Source organism: Rhinichthys klamathensis, unplaced genomic scaffold, assembly GCF_029890125.1.
Source record: "Rhinichthys klamathensis goyatoka isolate OS25496 unplaced genomic scaffold, OSU_Roscu_1.1 h1tg000256l_1, whole genome shotgun sequence".
Taxonomy (NCBI): domain Eukaryota; kingdom Metazoa; phylum Chordata; class Actinopteri; order Cypriniformes; family Leuciscidae; genus Rhinichthys; species Rhinichthys klamathensis.
This window is the reverse complement of record NW_026606778.1, coordinates 2440531-2465669: the sequence shown is the minus strand read 5'-3', so window position 1 is coordinate 2465669 and position 25139 is coordinate 2440531. Positions and strand designations below refer to the sequence as shown.

At 37.7% G+C, this 25139-nt stretch overlaps 1 protein-coding gene across 1 annotated transcript in view; it reads left to right on the top strand.

Moving 5' to 3' along the window:
* LOC130101462 (aarF domain-containing protein kinase 1-like) overlaps window positions 1-20787 on the top strand; it is a 99521-nt gene extending 78734 nt beyond the window's left edge. The window contains exons 7-8 of the mRNA XM_056267215.1: window positions 15767-15960; window positions 20326-20787. Coding sequence (XP_056123190.1) covers window positions 15767-15960; window positions 20326-20494 — 363 coding nt within the window. The 3' untranslated portion in view covers window positions 20495-20787. The remainder of the gene's footprint in view (window positions 1-15766; window positions 15961-20325) is intronic.
* The last annotated feature ends 4352 nt before the right edge of the window (window positions 20788-25139 follow it).

Below are 25139 nucleotides of genomic sequence, written 5' to 3'. Positions count from 1 at the left end.
TCTTAAAAGCAACGTTCATTCCGACAGTCCACATGAAAAGAAAACACACACACACACACACACACACACACACACACACACACACACACACACAGAGACAGACAAAACTCAACCAGAGCTACAGGTTTCTGTATTTGAAGTGCAGTAAAGGCAAAAACACTCAAACATTTTGATAAACACACACCATTAGTGTTGCAAGTGAAGTGGAGTGCTGGTCAATATGGGCCTGCCCCCTCATTAGAGAGCACGCGCTCCTCATCTGCCAGACCTCCACAGATAAAAGCCTTCTCTCTCTCTTTCTCTCCATCAGCTTCTCATAGGTCTGCCTCGGCAATTACCTGCTACCCAGCATCACCACAGCCCTATTAGCCCTCTGTACAACTATAGAGGCGTGTCCAGCATGTTGTACAATATGCTGGTATCCATTCACTGTCGTTATTTTTTTTTTTAAAGTCTCTTATGCTGACCAAGGCTGCATTTAGTTGATCAAAAATACAGTAAAAATTATGAAAATTAAAAAAAAAATTATTCAATTTTTTTATATAAACGTTTTTATTTGAATATATTTAAAAATGTAATTTATGTGATTTTAAAGCTGGATTTTCAGCATCATTACTCCAGTCTTCAGTGTCACATGATCCTTCAGAAATCATTCAATATGAGTTGGTGCTCAAGAAACTTTTGTTATTATTGTAAACAGTTGTGCTGCTTAATATTTTTTTTCCAGTATCCTTTGATAAAAAAAAAGTTGGTGGACATTAACAAAGTATTTTTGCTTAGTCACCCTGTAGTCAATAATTGTATCTCTTAAAACTCATCTTTGATCACCAAAATGACATATTTAACAGTTTTTTTTTCCTTCGAAAAAAATGTCTTCATGTCTAAAAATAGCTTGACTGTAACTTACACCCTTGCCTCATTTAGTATACGCGGTTCTATGAATATGCAAATTAGCCCCGCCCCCACTCACTCGCACCAGTTTAGGTAGTTTGTGACGTCAGAAACAGCGATTTTTAACCACGTCTTTAGTTCACTGCAGTTTTAAATAGAGGAAATACTCAGCAATGGTGTCGACTTACAGTATGAATATGTATATGGTTAGTCTTAAAGCATATTAAAAACACCAGATAGACATAAACATTAAAATCTTGATTTTCAAGTAAATTTTTCAAGTATTTTTATTTTATAGAATACTTTTACTTCACTACATCAGCATAATAATGTACTTTTTACTCCTCTACATTTCATAAAAACATCACTGATCTCTCTCTCTTGTGCACGCTATTAAAACATTATACATTAACAGCTACTAAAATGTAAACTTACATATGAAAATCTTTACAGGTGTAAATGTTTACAAATAAATATCTGTTTATAAAATGGTTACAATTATAATAATGCAACCGATTATAACTAATATAGAATAACACTACTTTACTTTTAATATTTTTTTCTCCGTTTCAAAACATCCAGACTGGAATTAATTTAGCTAGACTGTGTTTTTGACACCATGTGTTAGAACTATACATAAATTTACCTAAAAATACTGGGATCAGGTTCATTGATGACAGCGACGTGCATTTTTAATATCATACTTTTCTTTCTTTCTTTTTTTTTTTACTTGTTGCAGTCTAATTACATGCCTGATTAGACAGAGCATAATCATCTTCGGGGCCGCAGCCAAATGAACTGGAGTTTCTCTCAGGGATGTAGGCTACAAAATATGCTCTAAATCCTAATCTTGCAATCCACTGAACGGAACTGTATTCCATTTTGTTTGTTTTGCCGTGAAACAGGAACAAACATAAAGAACATTAGTGCCAAAATTGAAATGAATGCAATTTACATTCATTGTGCTGGAGAAAAGCTCGCTTTGTGGATAAATTGAGAGCTGCAATCACTGCTGGAGAAAGACGACGACAAGGAGGAGGGGTGGAGGGGGCGAAGAGAAAGCAGAGATATGGAGAACATGGGAGCTAGAGACATAGCCTGTCAATAGATCATAGATATGGGCAGAAAAGTGCAAAATAACAACATCAAGGAAGAGTGACAGCTCAGAAAAACACCAGGGAGTTAAGGAGTTAAAGGGTTAGTTCAACCAAAAATAAAAATTCTGCCATTTATTTCTCACCCTCATGTCGTTCCAAACCCGTAAGACCTTCGTTCATCTTTGGAACACAAATTAAGACATTTTTTAGATGAACTGCGAGAGGTTTCTGAACCAGCCATAACATCATTGCAACTTTCAAGGCCCATAAAGGTAGACTTTTTTTTACAGAAAGGTTTTGTGATGCTTGAAGCATTTGTCTGTATGTAAACATGAAGTTTATCGCATGAATGCGGTCGGATGGTTTTACCCAGTAAGGTGAAAATCTCCATTGAACTGATCTCCTCCGGCAGATGAAGAGAGGCCTTCTCTGCAAACACTTCTGTCTCCAGAGGTTTCTCCTCAGTCCTATAATCAAAGTTTTTCTTTGTTTTTTTTGTTTGTTTTTTTTGTTAGCTTTTGGTCTGTTATCTGAAATTGGGTTTATGCTAAAATGGAAAAGTAACTACTGAGCTTTGAACCAAAGAATGCTAAGTGAAAACAAAGACCCAGAGGGCATGTAGGGCAGTGAATTTGAGTGCACTACCTGTTTACCATGTCTGCCTGGCATTACACTGCTCTCCTGTCTGTATCAGTCTAATGGTAGTTATTGTTATTACAAATTTTGATTTTAAATTTGTATTATGATGGTTACTATTATTAGTATTTTTATTATTAATAATAATAATACATTTACATAATTATCAATTTTTTAATATTCAAGAAAGGAATTGTATTCTATTTATTACTTTTTTTGTAGCCATTTTGCAGAATGAGGGATGAGCTCTGTGTGATGGAAAATGTGTCTGACAAAGCTGACCCTCTCAGATGTTGCGGAGAACATGGAATTGAACATAATAGCTTTGACCTTTAAACTTCTCAGAAATGATGTGAGTGCTTAAATGAGAGTTCTTAAAGCGCCGAATTGTTCATACAGTATGTGTCTTTTGTGACACTCTTCATCTTAAAATGGATTGTTTTGTCTAACTGACTTTTCCAGTTCTTGAAAACAGATAAAAGTGCCATTTTCTTAGAATGTGAAACAATGGGGTTTCCTTGAAGTCTGCAGGTTGTAGTGTGTGACTGGAGCTCAGGACATCAGAGAGTTCTTTTGTGTTTAAAGTCAAAAGACTTGTTAAAATTCTTAATAAATAGTCAGGTTCATTAGATTTATTAAGAAATGCAAACATTTTTATTATGTTTGTTATTTATGTTACTATTTTTTATATAGTTATTTGTCCAACTGTACAACACTTGTTTCATTTGTACAAATTTACAACACTTATTTCATGTAAACATTGAATTAAGTGTTTAGATGGAAAAGTCATGAGAAACATAATTATATTCAATTTCACCAAAGGTGGATGGATGGATGGATGGATGGATGGATGGATGGATGGATGGATGGATGGATGGATGGATGGATGGATAGATAGATAGATAGATAGATAGATAGATAGATAGATAGATAGATAGATAGATAGATAGATAGATAGATAGATAGATAGATAGATAGATAGATAGATAGATAGATAGATAGATAGATAGATAGATAGATAGATATTTTACTATTCAAAAATATATTCTATATTTTAAAACCCACTGAGGCATCTTTTTTTTGGCTCAGACAAAATAAAGCTTTTTTTGCATAAAATATAGTGTTGTTGTTGTTGTTTTTTACTAAAAAAGGACTGTGTGTGTGTATGCATGTGCATATATGTATAGAAAAAATATATGCATTGTAATGTTTAGAAAATTATAACATTTTAGTTATATATGTGTATGTATGTAATGTATACTAAATGGCTCTGCCTTATAGTATAGAATTGAATGTATTTTTATTTAACTGTCTTTTTCTTTTTTAAATTGGTACTCGGTTAACACTCCCATTGGCAAGAGCATCCCCTTATTACCCCCTGCTAAATCTGCTCAGTTAGCGTAGAGCCCTGAAAGGCCTATATGTGAATAATGAATTGGGAGGCAGGAAGAATATCCTCCCTCCTGTGTAATTGCTTTTGTGTTTGTCCCAGGGGAGAGCTTTTTTTGGGCTGTTCATAGCGCTGTCCTCGCTGATCAGCCCCATGTCTCATAATGTCTGCCCCGGAGCTGCATGTAGTTGGGGGAGAGACTGTTCGGCCTATTTGCCATACAAACCGCTAGCATGTCTATCCCCCTGTGGTCAGCTGTTTTTCCCTGTCCATCAGAGAAGAGCAGAGCTATGTAAACAGCAGGGTCAGTTTTGAAAGTCTGTATCCCTACATAGTTTGACCTAACTGGCCATAAGAGAAAGAACGAGGGGGAAAAAACAGAAAACTTGAGTGTGCTTGTTTTAGTCTGGGCCTCTATTTCTGAAGTTTCCTTTGTGACGGGCACACACTCGGCTAAAATAAAGAACTTAAGCTGTCCTCTGAGTGGCTCTGGCCTTTTTATTTGGTGGACAGCTGTGGAAAGTTGGGTTGTCCTTGTGTGGCTTACTATCAGAGCTCTAAATAGTTCTCCGTCCAGTGAGCTTGTTAAGTAGTTAAATCAATTCTGATGTGTAAAGAATTTAATAGCTACTGTCCTAACCTCCCATCATGCACACAGTCCCATAAATCTCGACTACTACTAACCCAGCTGACGTTATTAACAGCCGCAGCTCTCGTTAACATGCATTTAAAGCACCGTACTTAAGTACTTTCTCAGTGGATGAGTGAGTAAAGACTTGACATTTTGATTCCCTTTACAGTAGATACAGTTTATCTTGCATCTGTGCAGTCGTGTAGTCACAGTAAAATCAAATCATAACCTAGACATTTTTTGTAGTGCTTTTCTTAGTATTAACACTTGAAAGGTCTCAGGTGTATTGTCTTATTGTGGAACCAATTCTATCCAAATTAGAGTACTTACACCTCGACTCTCTTCAAACTTTCAAGTCATTTCAGCTTTTTTTTTTTTTTTTTTATCCTGTAAAGCAGGTTCCCAAACTTTTTAGTGGCGCACCCCCTGAGGCATTTAACATCCTTCTGAGTACCTTAGAAGTCTTCCACTTAGACTACAGTCACTCCTTTTCCATTAAGGGACAATATTTGCCCCCTTAAATAGATTTCCAGGTGCATTTTTTACCTTTTATAAATGCAAAGTTTTTCTAACCCTATTAAATATATGTTTCATGTTTTATTTCAAATTCTTAAAATCCCATTAATAATTATTAATGTGATGAATAAATCAATAAATTACTAAACTAAACAAATAATTTCAATCAAATGAAAGGATCAATAAAGGACATCTTTGCACTTCCGTGGTACAAGCTGCATGTATTTACGTATTGTTTAATGCTACTGAGAGCTGGCATGAATGCAATTGCAAAGGCATAAATAATGTAATGAGATAATGTTTTAAATGAAAAAGTTCAACAGAGAAATATGAAATGATGGTAAAATCGAACTAAAACCGGCAGTATTTGGCGGCAAGTCACTGTCTTAATGAGTGAGCCATCGAGTCATTTATTCATTCATCTAGTAATGAAGCAAATGTTTGTATTTATGAATGAGTCATTGAATCATTGACTCTACCGATTCATTCAAAGCCGCAGATTCGTTCACTAACGAAACACCACAGTGTGTTGCTGGGAGACTCACAACAGTTCTGCTGTGGCTTTCGTTGGAACTATAATGTCATTGCAAAATAGAGCAAACAAAATTGACAATACTGTGTTTAAAATGTACGTCACTTCATATTATCTTTTTGTTTGTTGAACTGTTGTATAAAATCAGTGTCACATTTCCAATTGTGCGGATAGTCAGAAAAAAAAATGCATTCTTGCTCATATAATATAATCAACAATTAAAACAAAAGGCGTTTCTTTTTTTTAATTATTATTATTATTATTAATAAACAAGCCAGAATGTGAACATGAATACACATGACAATTCAGTATCCCAACCCTCCCTCGCTCTCCCACCCAGCTGTGTGACACTGAAGACTGGAATAATGGCTGATGAAAATCCAGCTTTGCATCACAGGAATAATTTATAATATGGTTAAAGAGCATTATTTTAAACTGTAATAATATTTCACAATATTACTGTTTTTTCTGTATATTTGATTAAATAAATGCAGGCTTGATGAGCATAAAATACTTCTTTCAAAAACATAAAGAACAGTAATGTTTCCGAACTTTTGACTGGTACTTTACTCAGATCAGAAGGTTGTCTCCCCAACGGACCTCCGTTCGCTCGATCAGATTGACCCATTTCCTCAATGCCTTGATACAGAAAGCTGCAGAGCTGAGAGCACTAAGCGGTTAATCCTTTTATGTAGTGATTTTGACTCCTCACGGGGATGAAATGGAATGTGTATTTGAAGCGCTCGTGAATATGCAGAAGGACTGTCGCATTGTTATTTTAGCGTCCTCTTCCTTATTTCCTCCTAGGGCAAGCTGAGAATTTTTCTTCATTAAGTATTCGACTGAGGAACGGACTATCAATCTACGTGCTCCTGCATGCTGACTGATTTGATGGGTAGTGACTCCGTTGGCTGGTTAGTTATATGTGCAGTCCTGGGCCGTCTCTGGCTGCTCACCACGATCCCCAGAGGGAGGGCCGCTAGGACATGACCATATTCTCAACCTCTGCTGTTCTGAGCATGCAGAGATAGAGAGAGCCATGGATAATCAGGACTGTCTCTGTCTCCAGCTGTCTGAGCTGGTAGCACGACACAGTCAGTCTGTCTCTGATTTTGTCCAAATCACGTCCACACAGAGCGATTGACCCTTTTTATGCAGTGCGCCACATCCACCCAAGAGTCATCAGGGGACAATGGCGCATGAACGGAGCAGCGGGGTGACTTACCTCATGATTACCCCTCGTCTTTAAAGTGGAGAGATGCCTTGTAGTTGAACTTTGAAGTGCAGACTAACTTCAAAAGCAGGAGGTGAAAGCAGAGAGACGGGGCCCTGCTGCTAAAAGCAGAATGCATCATCAGGCACGTAAAAAAATAGCATATAACGGAGAATGATAATGCGCTACATGACACAGTTACTCTTCAAGTAAATTAAACGAATAAAGTCCAAAAATTGAAAGGCCTGAAGAATTCCCTCTACAACGTTTTTTCTTTTTTTTTGCGACTCATTTTTGAAATACAAATATTATTGCGACCCCTCACACATAACAGGAAAAAACCCTGGGAATTTAAAAAATGTGTTTTCCAGGCCATCATGGAACTTTTTGCTCTGCTCTAAAAAAAAATGTCGTCATTCATTGATTCGGCTGATTCATTCAGGAATGAAGTAAATGGCTCTCTTTATGAATGGACCATTGAATCATTCACCCGGTTCACCCGATTGATTTGCTAAAAACGCGGATTCAGTCAGAAACGAAGCACCGCTGCGTGTTGCTCGGAGATGCACAACATTTCTGCTCTGGCTTTACAGGTGATGTTTTCATTGGCAAAATTGAGCAAAAGCGGACAATAGTGTCTAAAATATAACACAATATTAAAGGCCCCTGAAACGTTTTTTTAGCTTTTAGTATGAATATGTTAGCCTTAAGGTTATGAATAAACGGGTGTGTTCCAAAACAATGACAAAATGTGTATTTAGGAGATATAATCATTCAAAACTAAAGGTGATGATACACAGGGTGTTACGATCTTTTTAAAGTCTAGGAGATGTTACGCAACATTTGTTTTATTAGTACTGCTGATGGATGAATACGGTGGAGAGGAAACCATGACAGACTCAACTTGAAGAGAAACAAACTGGATTTTTATTGTCACAAAGCCGAAGCCACTAGTTCTAGTTCTGATGATAAGTGGGTGCGCTATTTACAATGTTTAAAGATATTAACAATAATCAAATAATAGGAAAGAGAACCAAAAAGTGGCGCCAAATAAAAGAACAGAATATAACAAAACAAGCCTTATACTAAACCTAAGCCTAACCAAAGAAAAAGGTGAAAAGAAAACCGAATTCTTCGGTGCATCCGGCACCTAAATAAGCTAACTACTAAAACAAAACATACACAGAGTGGCGCTCACTCCTAACCTAGTGTATCTAACAAATAAACACTACGGGCATTATGTATACCGCGGCATACTGACCTGTCGTTCTCTTTCCCAGAGAGAGTCGAATTACAGGACCCCACAGCGTCAAACTGGGATACACATTGAAACTATGATCTCTACGACTAAAACATACTGAATACTAAGGTACATATAAACAAAGCATACAGCACCCAACTCATTCCACTACAAAGAGCCAGTCATCACTATCTGAATCTCCATTCACAGGTTTAGTAACCTCACAACGCTACACGAGCTCATGGCCGCTTCCGAGAGATCGAATGAATGAAAACGCCATCCTTTTGAACCCAGCTGGACAACTCTGATTGGCTCCCGGGCGCCGCCCCAACGATGAGTGACGTCCCGCTAGGCCAATCACAACAGCCTGCCAGCCAAGAGTGAGCTAGAAACAGAAAAAGATAATGAGCATATACTATCAACACGTGCAGAGTATACCAGCGTGCACAGACTAGTGAAAACAAAACAAACCCCACGTGGAACGTAACACAGGGCAACTTTTTGAGCAATGTTGCTGGGCGATGTTGCCATCAACGGGCAACCAGATGAGACACAGGGCCCACGACCGATCTAAATTATCCAGATAGAAATGTATTGCCCATTTTCAATGGGAAAGTGCCCAAGCAACAATCGCTCGGCAAGATTGCCCAGCAACATTGCTCAAAAAGTTGCCCTGTGTATCATCACCTTTAGTCTCTCATTTCCGCTAAAACGGATCACAGATTCAGCTTCTCATCACATCTTCTGTCCAATCAAATGCTCTCTAGAATCTAAAGCGTCCCGCTCCCTATGCTATAAATACCACCTGGCCAAAGCGACCGTTGACACGTCACAGAGCAATATGGGCTGGAGATGTGTGTTCGGTTGCTCAAACGCTCGAGTTTTATTCCATTTTCCAACTGTACGTTGGTTAAGAATGAAATGGCTAGAATTTATTCACAGCTCTACTATTGAATCCAACGTGTCATCAGCAGCTTCATAATGCTGTCTAGTATGAATTTCAGTCTGTGGGGTAAACTAAACGCTATTAGCTATTTGAAAAGGGGGAGGAGCCATTCAATATGTCCCGCCTTAGCTTCCTGTTTCAGTGGAAATTACGTCAGCGCATCATACAAAGCTGCGCGTTCCAAGGCACTTCAGTGGGCCTTTAACTTCTTATTTATTGAACTGTTGTTCAAAATCAATATCACATTTACACTCGCGCTATTCGGGACAAAACCAACAATCGTGTGATATTGCAGCCCGTTCTCATCCTTTGGCGTCATACATGTGACGCTTTGTACATTTCGTTGAAATCTTACGCACATGGCATCCTTTAGCATCAATATGAGACGCAGAACCCAAGGCGTCATACAGGTGACGCGCGTCTAAATCCGACGCACATGGCATCGTTTAGCGTCAATATGAGACGCAGATCCCAAGGCGTCATAACCGTACCCTACCCCAGACCTAAACCTACCCATAACAGTGCGTGTTATATTGACGCTAAAGGATGCCATGTGCGTAAGATTTCGACGAAATGTCATATGGCATCACCTATATGACGCCAAAGTATGAGAATGCGTTGGATATTGCGCTCGTTACTCGTGTGATATTGCTTAACTATAATCATGAAATAAATATGAGACAATACATTTTTGCCCTGATATCTTGAATTTTAGGGGCATTCTAACTGCATTCTATAAGCTACAGTGAGTTGTTGCTTCATGTTCATCATCAATCAACTGTATGAAATGTAAGAGGAGCCATGTAGGTCTGGGGCGGGGCGTTAACATGTTAAAGCGACAGCCCTAATTTATTTCTATATGTGTAGGGATTGTTTGTTTTATATATGGTGTTTTTTTAAATATAATATACCATGAATACAATCTGCGCTTTTCATAGACATTTCTGAGTTCTGAGTGTCTTGGTGTTCCTTGCGTTTCACCTGTATGTCGTGAATATAGCCTTCGAACGTATATTGCAGCCCCTTTTGCCTACTTCTATCGGACACTTTATTTGCTGCTTTATAAAAGTTTGATAAAATTTCAGCAGGAAGAGCTGTCACAGCATACGCCATGTTGATACCAGAGCCCAGATGAAGTTTGTTTGTCGGACGTAACAACAGTAACTAAGGGGGGCGGGGCTTAGCCAAAGGCGAATTAGGGATGATTATCTCTTAGTAGGTGATTAATCCGGACACAGTCCACACATAGGGACCACTTGAACAGGCCCATAGTCACTCTTGGACTATAACCAGCTGTGCAGCACCAAAGGAAATAAGGCAGCGAGCCAATCAAGTTAGTCTTTCCTTAAAGAGAATGCGTGCACATGGAGGAGCGCATGTGTTTCTTACTGTTGCCGCAAGTGGTGGGATATATATGCAGAGATTGTGGGGGCATTGGATGTTGGAGCAGTAGCTTTAGGTCATAGACCAAGTGTTCAGTGTCCTATTTTAATCCGAACCCCTCACTTTTGCTCGCTGCTGCTGCCGGCGCCTGTAAATCCCACCCAAGCGATAGCAAACTTAAATCCACTTAATTTAGCACCTAATCCCCCCCTCCTCCTCCTCTGAAATTTTAGAGATTGAGATTTAAGGATTAGCAGATAAATAGACAGGAAAATGGAGCTTGCACATGTTTTTCAAGCTCAAGTCATAGCACAGCAATCAGTTATTAAAATACTATTGCTGCTGGAGTGCACTGAATGACCAGGCTTTTTTATCCTGCCAAGAAACTGAAGTGATTTCTGGGAACTCTCTTTTGGGAAATTGTCTTTGCATTGACTTTCTCTTTTATGACATAGAATATGTTTGGGATTTTCACACCCTGACCTGCTTTGCTGCTTACTTTAGATGATTGCCTATAGGTGATGGAAATCCTTTCAGATGTTTTGACCAATGGCTGTGTATCTAGACTTTCACTCATTTTAATTTGCTTGAAAAAGGATTTAACCTTCACGTCAGGCATCCATCTGAACTTAATCCAAAGATTCAACCATGTGACTTAATATAAACAACTCTGTCAAGTTATTTTTCTAAAAGAGGCTAAATTATACGGAAACTTGTTTCCACCATGGAATAATAAATAAATAAAAAGTAATTGCAACTTTTTATCTTACAATTCTGACTTTTTTTCTGAGTTTATATTTTTACAAGTCTGATAAAAGTCAGAATTGCTAGTTATAACCTCAGAAACGTGAAAAAAATTGTTCAGATTTGTGAAATATAAACGTAAATTTTCAAGGGGAAAAAAGTTCAAATTGAAAGTTTTAAACAACTTTTTAAACTTTTTAAGTTTTAAACTTAACTTAAAAATAAGTCTGAATTGTGAAATATAAATTTGCAGTTGCGATGGGGGTGAAATGTCAGAATTGTAAGATAAAAAGACAAAATTATCTTTGTTTATTTTTTATTTCATTGCTGTTGTTTATCTCTGTAGCACAATAATACAAACACACCTGGGACATGAGGGGAAAAAATTACCGGAACAAATTTTCATTTCATTATTGGTTCTCACACTTGCATTCAATGCAGATGAAACACCATAAAATACAGTGTTTAGCCCCCTTATAATTAGTCAGATTTTCGAACAAATTACTCGATGTTATTTAGCAATTAGCATTTGCTTATTAATAAAATGAGTCAATCATTTCTGCAGGACTAAAACCAGCGCTTACAATTTACAGTTATGTTGCACTTAAGACCTATCTGATTTGAAGCATTGTAATGGTTGTTACATATGACAGTGAGTAGTTACAGTTTTTTTGTAAGAATAAATGTATAAAATATGTCATCACAATATGTTTTAGTATCTTTAATATAGTTAGCCAATTATTGGATTTCTTTTACATTGTCTCTAAGAGGGAAACAAAGCATGAATACAAATTTTGCAAGAATTTTTAAATATGTATTTATTATTGAAATGACCTCAATTGACAAAGGAATTGTCATTATTTGTTCCATCCTTAAAGGTGCTCTAGTCTAAGCGATGTCGGGTGACGTCACTTTTCTTGTTGACATTTAAATTATTGTCAAACAAAACGGAGGCTAGCTAGACCCTCCCTCCTCCTCATCCACGCACTAACCCCCCAAACCCCCAAGTCCTTCTTGTCGGTTATTGGCTGGAAAAGTTTGTTATGATTCGTGGAGCGGGTTGCAGCAGTTTGTTTTTGTTGCCGTTTGTGGAGCCTGGGTTGTCTGCAGAGACCGCGTTTTTTTTACAGTGTGTTCAGGGGACAGGCAGCTAGCGGATAGTGAGGAGATGTTTGATGAATGTGACAAAAAAATGTTTTGGCCTAAAAAACGCGTGACATTGCTTAGAGCACCTTTGATCGTCTCAGAATCTATATATAAATGTGGGCGGTCATGTGTTCACTGTACTCGTGGTTTGGAATGACTTGGGTAGACTGTATGTGTTATGTATTGTTTTTCATTCTATCCTTCTGGGTCTGTTTTCTCATCTTGCTGGTACATATATTGTATGGTCACTGCCTCCTTTATTCCAGAGACATGTGTTTGGCATTGAGACTGCTCTACACCTGTCCTGGCTGTTGCAGCAGCTTGTTGTGGGCCCTCGGCTGCTGGGGGTCTTCATGGGTCTCTGCAGGCCCCAGACATGTCTCTTGGCTCCTGGCCCTCTCAGAATAGATTAGCCCCGGGGTAAAATAGAGCCAGACACAACCAGGTTGAAGCCAACCATGGAAGCCATGCCCATCATGTGATACCATCAGGGGCCTTAATACAATATAGTATTATTATATCTTGGCATTATGATCTAATTGTGATCATTGAAAGATTTCATTAACAGTTTGGCACTCTGATAGTTGGTCTCTTCTTATGAATCTTTTGAGAGTATGTGTACACCATGTAAAGTTGGGTTATTTGAGGACAGGACACATGGTGTCTGAAATGTTCAGCAGAATGTACCTGCTGTCACATCCACTTTGCCTGTTCTTCACACCACAGCCCTGCAGAGCCGAGAGCAGAAAATACTTCAGTGCCATCGCAGGCCATATGTGGTGTAACCCTATCATTTTGGGTCATAGAGACTTTAAACATGTTTCAAAAGAACATTATCCGGAAAAAAACCCAAGGTTTTGTGCCTTACTCAAGAGCTCATCTTGTGGGTTTTCAACCTGCAACCATTTAGTGACTAGTGCAGATATTTGACCCCTGGACTGCTGATTCATACAATAGAGTACACTGAAACAAAACAAGGTTTAAAAAATGTTCTATCAGAAATTGCTAGTAAATTTCCCAAATAATTGCAAAGAAATGGCAAGTAAAGGCTGATTCACACTGCACTGACAGACTAACGCTGACAGTTTTACAGTCAAATGCCGATTCAACATGTTTAATCAGCGAAAACAAGCGCTGACTAACACCAACAGACACCGACAAAGGGTAACACACTGATCCGACAAAACCTGACGAATGTGTGTGTTGCCACTATTTGGCCTTAAAGGGTCAGTTCACCCAAAAATTATATAAATTAAATTGTCATTAATTACTCACCCTCATGTCGTTCATCTTTGAAACACAAAATAAGATATTTTTGATGAAATCCGAGAGCTTTCTGACCTCCCATAGGCTTCAGAGTTATTACCACTTTCAAGGCCCAGAAAGGTAGTAAAGACATCGTTAAAGTCTGTGGTTCAACCTTAAGGTTATAAGGCGACGAGAATACTTTTTGTGAGCAAAAAAACACAAAAAATAACGACTTTATTCAACAATCACTCTTCTGTGTCAGTCTCTGGCGCTGTTCACGTGAGCACCACGACTCATGCGTGTGATGCTGACGCGTGTGATGCCGGCCGATAATGAGCCGTCGTTCTGACGTATAACCCGGAAGCACTGCACTGTGTTTACAACATTAAACAAAGACTGACATGAAATATAATGAAGTCGTTATTTTTGTTTGTTTTTTTGCTCACAAAAATGATTCTCGCACTTAGCATAGTGGGTAAATCTTATCAAAATGCACAGTTGTTCAGCTCTTTGTGCTCTCCTACAACATTAACTTTGTAGATCTACAGGCTTATGCTTTTGCAGGGACTTATTGACGTTTAATTCTAATGGACTAATTGATTTTAATTAACTTTAATGGAGGTTTGCGATTTGTTAATTGTGATTTTAATCACTTGGTCTGCTGGTCAGTGGAATTATTAGCTGTTGATGCAAATTGCCACTCTTGTCAAACCTCAGCTGATAAACTAAGAGTCCAGATTTTCATAACTAACAGTGTTTTTGCCTTTGCTGTTAGTGTCCTTGTTTAGTTGTTGTTCATTATCTCTCATTTATGTCGCATGTGCCTTTATAGATATCGATTTTTAAAATATCTTTATAAGAAGTCTCACCAAGGCTGAAATGATTTGATTTAGATTGAAACAGCAATATTGTGAAATATTATTATAATTTCAAATAACCGTTTTCTATTTTAATATCTTTTAAAATGTAATGTATGCCTCTGATGGGAAAGCCTAATTTTCAGCATCATTACTCCAGTCTTCAGTGTCACAAGATCCTTCAGAAATCATTCTAATATGATGATTTGCTGCTCAAGAAACAATTATTATTATTATCAGTGCTGAAAACAGCTGCTTCATATTTTCGCGGAAACATCAACAGCAAAAAAATCAGGAGATGCTAATGCATATAATATATTTTTTAAGGAATTATTAGGCTTATCAACAGCTTCCTATATCTTTTGTTGTTAATGTCAAAGACTGCATGTCCAATCAAACTCAAAGGATAAGGATATAAAAATAAATGAAAATGAGTAAATAGAAAAGAAAAGTAAGCAAATAATGCATTGTAATCAGTAAGGTACAGTTCAGGGTAGTGCTTAGTCAGAGACTGCACAGGTCAAAAAATCTGCTTACAGTGTGAACTTGAATTTGGCTACTGTTGACATCTTCCGGAATCTTATTTTTCCAGTCAGGCAGGGGGAGGAAGGGAGGTCTTCATGCTTGATTACTAATAAAAATTTGCCGGGAGTATCAACTCAGGGGGCTGATGTTGCCGAAGTGACTGAGCCAAAATAGCTAATCTTCACAGTCGCAGTTTCAAGCACTTAGTTTCTCAGTTGTCTGTGAAATAAGCTACTCCATTTCCCTGCTCTCTCTCTCTCTCTCTCTCTCTCTCTCTCTCTCTCTCTCTCTCTCTCTCTCTCTCTCTCTCTCTCTCTCTCTCTCTCTCTCTCTCTCTCTCTCTCTCTCTCTCTCTCTCTCTCTCTCTCTCTCTCTCTCTCTCTCTCTCTTTCACACTTACACACACACACACACACACACACACACACACACACACACACACACACACACACACACACACACACACACACACTTCCCTGCACTCTGCCCCCTAATAGTGAACATTTTAATCACTTATTTAGGTGGGTGTGCTCTTAAGTCAAGTCAAGGGATCATCTCTTATGTAGTCCACTTAAAAGTAGCTTATTCAAAAATGACATTTCTGTCATTATTTATTTAAATGTAATAACAAACCCATATGACTAACTGACTTCTATGGAACACAAAAGGCACATTTATGAAGAGCCCACTGTCCACTCTTTTCAACATGTATCACTTATAAATGAATATATAGTGAAATCTTCTGATGGCCGGCTTTGTTTTACCTCTCAGGATGTGGAGATCCGAACAAATGCAGCGCTGTACCTCCCTCAGATCAGTGAGCTGCTGAACAGGGTTCCCCGACAGATGCTGCTGCTTCTGAAAACCAACGACCTGCTGAGAGGCATCGAGACCATCCTGCAGACCAGAGCCAGTTCCAGCTCCTTTATCAATATGTCCCGCTGCTGTACCCGTGCCATTGCCAGGTAAAAGGCACAGCAAAGTGCTTGCTTTTTCATTTCTCGTACAAGCCTGTGTATAAATCTCCATTCAAACGTTTGGGAAGATTTTATTTTTTAATGAATGCTTGGTAACGCTTTAGATTACAGCCCGGAAAGTACTGTGTAATTAAGAGGAATTTACAGAGTAACTTTCGGTAATTATAGTGTACCTATAAAGTACTTGCATAAAAGAGAACAATATGTAAAGTTTGGGGAATAAAGGGGTAACAACCAGGAGAATTAAAAAAATATGTATACTGTAAGTATTATAGAACTAAGGGGTACTTATTCTACTATTATGATACAACAATCTTACATTTGGGAGCAATTTAGCAAGAACATACACTGCGTACCTTTTTGTAATAATTGTTTACCAATACATACTGTATAGGCTTTTTTTTTTAAATCACAGGGTACATATCTATGCATTTATACTTTTTTTTTTTTTTTTGGATCGCAAAAATGCAGATGTTTAAGTTTGGGCTTACATGTTTCAAGGCAAGAAAAGCTAAGACTATTGCAATTTTCTTAAATACTGGGAAATATATCTTGTTTCATGTGGTTACAGGGTAAGTGGTGCTTGTATAATAAATAAAGGTTTCCGAGTCAGTGATATAAGATTGTGTATGCATTTTTATTGTACTTACCCTGTAACTACATGGAACAAGGGGGTACAAGCACCACTACATGAAACAAAAGTATCTTTCCCCAATATTTAAGCAAATGTTGCAATAGTTTTCATTTTCAGTGCACTTTTGTTAAAAAGATTACTTTATAAATGCATAGATATATACCCTGTAATTTTTAAAAAGCTTATACAGAATGTACTGGTTCACCATTATTTCAAAAATGTACACAGTGTATGTTCTTGCTAAATTGCTCCTAAATGTAAGACTGTTATATCATAATAGTAGAATAAGTACCCCTTAGTTCTATAATACTTATAGTATAAATCATTTTTTAATTCTCCTGGTTGTTACCCCTTTATTCCCCAAACTTAAAAAATTGTTCCCTTAGACTTATATTGTAAGTACTTTATAGGTACACACTATAATTACAGAAGGTTACGCTGTAAAATTGCTTTAATTACGCAGTACTTTCCGGGCTGTAATCTAAAGCGTTACCGAATGCTTTTATTCAGCAAGGATGCATGAAACTGTCAAAAGTGACAGTAAAGACATATACATTACTACACATTTTTTAAACTTTCTATTCATGAAAGAATCCTAAAAAAAAAATGCACAAAAAGCAGCACAATTGCTTTCACCATTGATAATAATAAGAAATGTTTATTGAGCAGCAAATCGTCATATTAGAATGATTCTTAAGGATCATGTGACTCTGAAGACTGGAGTAATGATGCAGAAAATTCCGCTTTGCCATCACAGGAATAAATGAAATTCTAAAAAATATTAAAATAGAAAAAAGTGATTTTAAATAGCAAAAATATTTCACAATATTACTGTTTTTACTGTATTTTTGATCAAATAAATTCAGCCTCGGTGAGCATAAGAGACTTCTTTGTCCATGTTTACTGCAGCATTACTTGAATAGTCACATGGTAAGAGTTTCAGCACCTGAACAAAACCTGATCCCACACATTAGGAGTCTGTCTGCTGTTAAACGCCTCATTCTCTCTGTTCAGTGGGCTCTCATTGGCTCCTCTCTGGGTGTCTGCTCTGGAGCTCAAGTCCCTGGTGTCATCTCAGTGCTCAAAGACAGTGTCATCTCTCTCACACCAGTAACCCACAGACACTATCCCACGCACCGCAGGAGCTCTCGTTCACTTAAGCGGACTCTGTGGGACCTCACAAAGCATTTAAATGCACTCTCACACACACGCATACGACTTAGCAGCCACTCAGTCCAGCCTCCCCCACCCTGAAATGCAAGTGGGTGAATGAATGTCACTATATTGTACTATATTGTACTTTCCACAGCAGTGAGCAGTGATCATATTGATTTATTCTCACCATTCTAATGAAGAACATGATGATTGGAGGAGAAAATCGTTTGGATTTGAAGGAGGAATCCTGACGGTTGTCAGCGGAGAGACGCTCACGTCTGCTCGTAAAGGATTTCGGTGCGATACAGAAAGAAAAAAGCACCCAGACATGAAACTCAATGTTGTCTGCCTCAACGCCTTTTTATTAAAACCAAATGGCAGCAAAGTGCAGAATGCAGAATCTAAAATCCATTACCAATTGCTGTGCTCACAGACACAGCAGAAAGAGAAAGACAGACCTAGAGAAGGAACCGGACCATCGCACACTGATTTAGTTTGATGTGTGCAGAAATGTTTGCAGTATCATCTATTACACTGAGTTAGGTTTTCATAATACAAGCTGTACGAATAGTTAATCCAAAAATGAAAATTCTGTCATAATTCACTCACCCTCAAACCTTTAAGGCTTTCTTTCTTTTCTCTGTGGAACACAAAAGTATACTTTTTTTTTTAAAGAGGACCTATTATGTTTTTTTTTTTTTTCATTTTCAACTTTAGTCAAAGATCTACCAGATGAACAGGATTTTAGGATGTATGTTCAGGGTTTGATACGTGCCTTAATGCCTCTGCTTCTGCTCTTCTAGTTTTCAGGTTTCGGACACAGCTTTGTCTGATTGGCTGCATATGCAAGGTGTAATGAAAAACAAGGAGGACTGGAAGTGCATGCTGAGTTCACTCTTTCTGTCGCTCTCTGTCTGCTTGCAGGGACCGACAGACTGAAAGGCCTCTCGCTGACCTGGGTTAATAATTCAGCTCCCGCTCAGCTGTGACTACATCCACTATGTCTCTGAAATATTCATTATGGATGATATAAGAGCCAACAAGTTATGTAATATTAACTGTAACTGTAAATATCTACACCCAGGATCCAAAATTAACTGTAGGTTTTACACTACAGTTCAAAAGCAAGGATGCATCAAATTGATCAAAAGTGACACTAATGAAATGTATAATGTTACAAAATTACGATTAAAAATAAATGCTGTTCTTTTGAACTTTATATTCATCAAAGGATCCTGAAAAAACTTGCATTACGAATCATGGTTTTCACAAAGAAAAATGTTTTTCAACATTGATAAGCCTTTCTTGAGCAGAAAATCAGCATATTGAATGATTTCTGAAGAATCATGTGACACTGAAGACTGGAGTAATGATGCTGAGAATACAGCTTTGCCATCATAGGAATAAATTACATTTTAAACTAGATAGATAGATAGATAGATAGATAGATAGATAGATAGATAGATAGATAGATAGATAGATAGATAGATAGATAGATAGATAGATAGATAGATAGATAGATAGATAGATAGATAGATAGATAGATAGATATTTTCTTTACGTATTAGATTGTTGTTGGCATGTTTCTAGAATGAATTAGCACATTGCTAGCATTTTTTTAGCATGATTTTATACTGCTAGAATGTACATTGTTAGCATGTTTCTAAACATCTATTTTCAATTATAATATTTCACAATATTACTCTTTCTACTGTATTTTTGATCAAATAGTTCAGCCTGGGTGAGCTTAATAGACTTTAAAAAAACATGAAAAAAAAATATTTATACATTTTTAAAAATGAATATTATTTTTTTGTTTAATTATGCAAAATCTACTTCTATGAAATATTTTGGCCTATATGTTTTCTTAGTTCAGTTCACCAATTGGCAGGTTTTGCTAAATCCTTTGGACCTGTGTGCCGAGCATGCAACAAGTTACTGTTGGCAAAGTAGGACGAGTGACAATTGGTGACTGACTCCTGGGTTCCCATCAGTCCCTGCTTTCTGTCTTCAGCCTGTATTCTGCTCATGCTGTCGGTGTGCTCCTGTCAGATGGAGCACAGTGTGACATCTCCAGTCTGACACAGCCGCTATGGTCTGAAATGTCAAACTTGTCCAACCAAAAAAAAAGCTTCGTAGAGTTTGAATGCTCACGAAATTAGAGTGAATTTCACCGTCACCCTTATCTTATTTCTCGCTCTCCTCATCGGGAACATGTAAGAAAATTCATGCAATTTCACTTACTGTTTGTCAGTTGAAAGCTGTTCGCTGTGAACATGTCAGATGCATTTAGGAGAGCGGAGTAATCATTGTTTTCACCCCAAGGATATCCCACTGACTACAGTCTCTCTCTCTCTCTCTCTCTCTATCTCTCTCTATATATATATATTACATGACTTAGTGTGGTCTGTCTAAAGTCCCTCACTTGTACCATGAGGCCTGAGCCAACACAGTCTGAATCATTTACAGCCCACTTACTTCAACCAATGTAATCTCACCTTTCCTCTTCTGGTTCTTCGCCTCACTCTTCTGTCTTTCTTTGTGTCTCTGTGCCTCTCTATTAGGCACAAGAGGAATAAAAGCAAGTCTCGGAGCAGGCGGCTGCGGATCTCGCTGTCTGAGTGTTGGTCTCTGTGCCAGATAGACCTGTATGAACTGGTGTTGTGGCTCCGCAGCTCCACGCTGGTCAGATGGGTCTGCTACCTCTTCAGCTGCCTGCCGTGTCCAAACTGAGAGGCTTGAACCACGCCATAACGCCCTCTGCATTGAACTCCGCACTCTGCCAAGTGCATTATGGGTTGATCATGGACCGTTTTTAATGAATGCTGGAAGTAAAGCAAACAAATGAAAGTAAAATCATCGTTTTTTAACTATTAAAAGAAAAGGTCACTGAAAAGCCACTGATCACATGATTAACCAGTCATGTTAGTGCAGTATGTGTTAGAGCAAATGCTCCGTGCATGATTATTCTTCTTCATAGTATCTAACTGATGTTTTTCACAGTAGTGTTAGTTTGGATTATGCAATACCTCAGACTTGTGACATCGACGTGTGCACGTCACGTCTCAGCAGAATTTTATGGAATCCTTTATTTTACATTCCTTCAGATTTCCTTTTCCGATTTGGTTGCCAAAATCCTCTCAAACGTTTTAATGTAAAAGTTGTGGCATAACAAACTATTTTTTATTTATTTTAGTAAGCAATAAAATTGTGGTTTATTTTTTGTGCTGGATCAATAAATAAGTTTTAATGCTTTATTTTTTTTGTGTTCAGCAGGTTTCCTTCTCTTTTTTTTACTGTGGTAAATTCCATTCACATTAAATTAATTAATCAGTGAATTAAAATAATATGGTGTTCCAAAACCGTATGACTTTATTTTTCCATGGAACACAATAGGTGACATTTTGAATAACCTTCATGCAGATCATTTCTTTACAAAGAAAAGCATATGGTGACCAGGGACCGTCAGGGTAAAAAAAAAAAAAAGTATAAAAATAATCCACATGTTTTGTTTGCTATATTCTAATCAGTGTGTAGTATCATTGGTATACTATTATATATTTTGTGGATATTTTGAAATGTTTTTTCTTTTTTTTTGAAGAGCTACTATATATATATATATATATATATATATATATTAGTATGGGAGTGTGATGCTCTGAGCAATGTTCTGCTGAGAAACCTTGGGTCCAGCCATTCTTGTGGACATAGATTTGACATGTGCAACCCTAAACCAGGTACAACCCTTCATGGCAATGGTGTTCCCTGGTGGAAGTGGCATCATTCACCAGGATAATGCACCCTGCCACACTGCACACATTGTTCAGGAATGGTTTGAAGAACATGATGAAGAGTTCAAGATGTTGTTCTGGCCTTTAAATTCCCCAGATCTGACTCCAAATGAGCATCTGTGGGATTTTCTTGACCGACTATTTCAATCCACAGCCAGTCATTTCTCTATCCAGAGGGCATGTTTTGGTTCAATTACACCCTGCTCTTCCCTTCCAGGTTAGCTTTTTTTTTTTTTAGGTTAGACCCCATTGGAGGCCCAACAAGAAACAGAGATACACAGCTTCCCACAGCCTGGAGGCAGCAGCCAGGGAGTCCAAACCCAGCCATACTAATGCCCTCAGGCTAGAGAGCAGATTCTGTCTGCCAAGCATGGGATGATGGACGCAGTTATCTGCTCAACAAGTCTCTTCTACAGCGCGCTCCGCTCAAGCTGCACAGCTGAAACCAAATTGCTGAATCCCAGCTTCACCATCCACAATAATGTGTCATTTACTGTGTCCACAGTTAATCCTGTCAGGCACAAACTGCAACTAGGAACCGTGCAAACGTGTAATTATTCATGTCTGCGGATGGGGTGTACTCAAATTACGTAAGTGCTCTATTACATTTTTCTGTCACCTTATATTAGATCTTTACAATCTCTGTTGTTTTATCCTTTTATATCTGATATGTTATTGTTTGTCGTGTGTGTGTGTGTGTGTGTATACACACAGACACACATGTTATGTTTGATCAAATCTTGTCATGTCTTTCTAGAAATTTTCTTAAAACAAAGTGCATTCTTAATATGTTATAAATCATTATTTTCTTCTCATATCTTCGCCAGTATTATGTTTTAATGAAATTGCTCAATTGTTGCGCTTTTAAGCTCCTCTTTGTATCATTATAAACATTTTCATCTGTAGTTTCGTTGACAAAATGAACAATGTTTCTGAGGAATTACGCTGTTATCATCTTTTGTTTCTAACACGAGAAACTGATGTACTGTTGTCTCAATCCCTCCTCCTCCTCCTCTGCTTATGCTTTCCATCTCCTGAGTCAGAATTGGAAAATCTCTCTCTGCTGAGTCAGAAATGGACAATGGCTGCTTTTTCCTTATCACTTTCTTTCCATCTCTTAATTAGACTCGACCTCTATAGGCAAACCCAGAGCCAACGTTAAGCCTGTGTCTGCCCAGAATAAAAAAATCCATCCATCTTGATCAAAAAGCTGAGGCTGGAGCTGCCAAATGTAATCACTCTGGTAATAGGTCTGAAGCCTCCAGTGGGTACAAAAAGACGCCCAGCATTGCTGTAAGGTGACCGGAGAAGTAGAAGTTCAGCTTCAGGTGTGTCTTTTTGGTTTACCTTCAGTAAGGTTTGCAAATGTATACTGTAACAAGCAAACGCTGGCATTTAGTATATCACTATATAGATTTTTTTCATTTTTTAAAAAATGACCAAAAAATAAACAGCGTAATTTCTAAAATTAAATTACTAATACCAAAATTTAAAAAAAAAAAGAAGAAAAAAAAAGTGCATAAACCATATTGACTATACATGGCGCTTTTTTTTTTTTGTCAGTGAGGCTTCATCATCATCTTGTGCAAATATATATTTTTTTAAATACAAATAAAACGTGTGAAAAAAAAGAAGAATGGTGGACTGATGTCATGTGTCAAGTTATTATAGTATACGCGGATTTGTTTCTGGGGTTTAGTGAGGAGAAGAAATAAGGCATAGGAAGTAAATTAAATGTCACAATCAATTGCCCCACATTGCAGAATGTAATCCCTTTACTTCCCTACGGATGAATGAAGTGGTAGTACACTTACACCACTGTACCTGATGCTGCTTTTATCTACTGCAAATATGGAGATTTCCTCACAGCCAGCATAAAAATTGTGTCCACCTTGAGTACCCGTTTTACGTAGTGTTGTGAAGTCTTTGTACTAAAGTGCCGTGGATTTGCATTAACCAAAAGTCTTTTTTTTATCCTACACTACCAAAACATCACACTCGTGACATGCTCCTTAGTTTTGTCATGTCTGTCCAAAATTTGTATTTATTTATGTCTATCTGTACATATACAGTTTACAGTCAAAAGTTTACATACACCTTGCACAATCTGCAAAATGATTTAATTGACAAAATAAGAAGGATCATAAAAAATACACGCTATTTTTTTAATGTACTGTCCTGAATAAGATTTCTAACATAACAGATCGTTATAGTCCACAAGACAAAATAATAGCTTATAATATTTATAAAAATGATCCTGTTCAAAAGCTTGATTCTGTTGAAACTGTTGTTGGATGATCTGTGTGTCCTTTTAAAAAATCCTCTAGATCATGCAAATTACTTGTTTTCCAGCATCTTTTGCAAATATGAACCCTTTCAGTGATTTTGCAGAATCGGCAAGGTGTATGTATTTTGTATTTTGACCTTGACCTTGCTCTTATGCCAGACTGAAGCTGGACTGCTCCTAAATGCTCAGGTGTTTGTATCACTGCATTGCTGTTAACCTGCTTAATTCCTGTTATGGATTAGAGGATGGATCAGGGCCAACCTGAAATGGGACATCCATATTTGGCAGCCTTTGCTTGTATTATCAGGAGTTAAAGCCGTTGTGTAGTATCAATATAAATACATTTATGAGAAAGCCTTAATGTACATTTTGTAACATTTTTATGTTTTTTTTTCTTCTCAGTTCATCCAACAATTTGGAAAGAGACATTTTGTGTCTCAATGAGGGTGTAGTTTACTTGAGAAAATCACTTTTAAATCATCTGCTTCATAGGAAAAGGAAAGCACACTTGCATGGCTGGTATTCCTGACATTTTTAGGTTGGGCCGAGACACAGTGGTTTAAGCGTGGCTATAGATTTAAGAGGAACGGCAGCCATGAAAGACATTTTTAATCTGCTAATGGAAAATCACATTACATTTTTTCCCTCCAATTTGGCTCTTCTTTAGTGCAATATTATAGATTCTGGATTGCAATGCAGGCTTGGATGGAGCCACTTTTCTTCTGGCTGTCCGCATGGTAAAACTCAGCATTTGAGATGGAGATTACTGCTCTCCCAAAGAATAATTTTCCCCTGGGATTATCTTCATTTGCTCTTATGCAGCCTTAACTTTTCTCATCGCAAACTATTATTCCATCAGGTGAGGTTGGTGTGTGTGTGTGTGTGTGTGTGTGTGTTTGTGTGTGTTACCCGAGGGGATCCATAGTCCCTCTGAATGTTTCAGATGTCAGATATCTTTTATATGGGGTTCCCAAGGAAACTCTGGGAGGAAGATATTCATGTAATCCTGCCAGTCACAATGCTCCAGGTAAAGAAAACACTGCTTACCTCACTGCACTCTTCCAATCCGTCTCCGCATATTTCCGTAGTTTATGTTGTTAGGAATGTTTATATATATATATATATATATGTGTGTGTGTGTGTGTGTGTGTGTGTGTGTGTGTGTGTGTGTGTGTGTGTGTGTGTGTGTGTGTGTGTGTGTGTGTGTGTGTGTGTGTGTGTGTGTGTGTGTGTGTGTGTGTGTGTGTGTGTGTGTGTGTATAGTACTGCTGTCAAATCAATAAATATGATTAATCACATC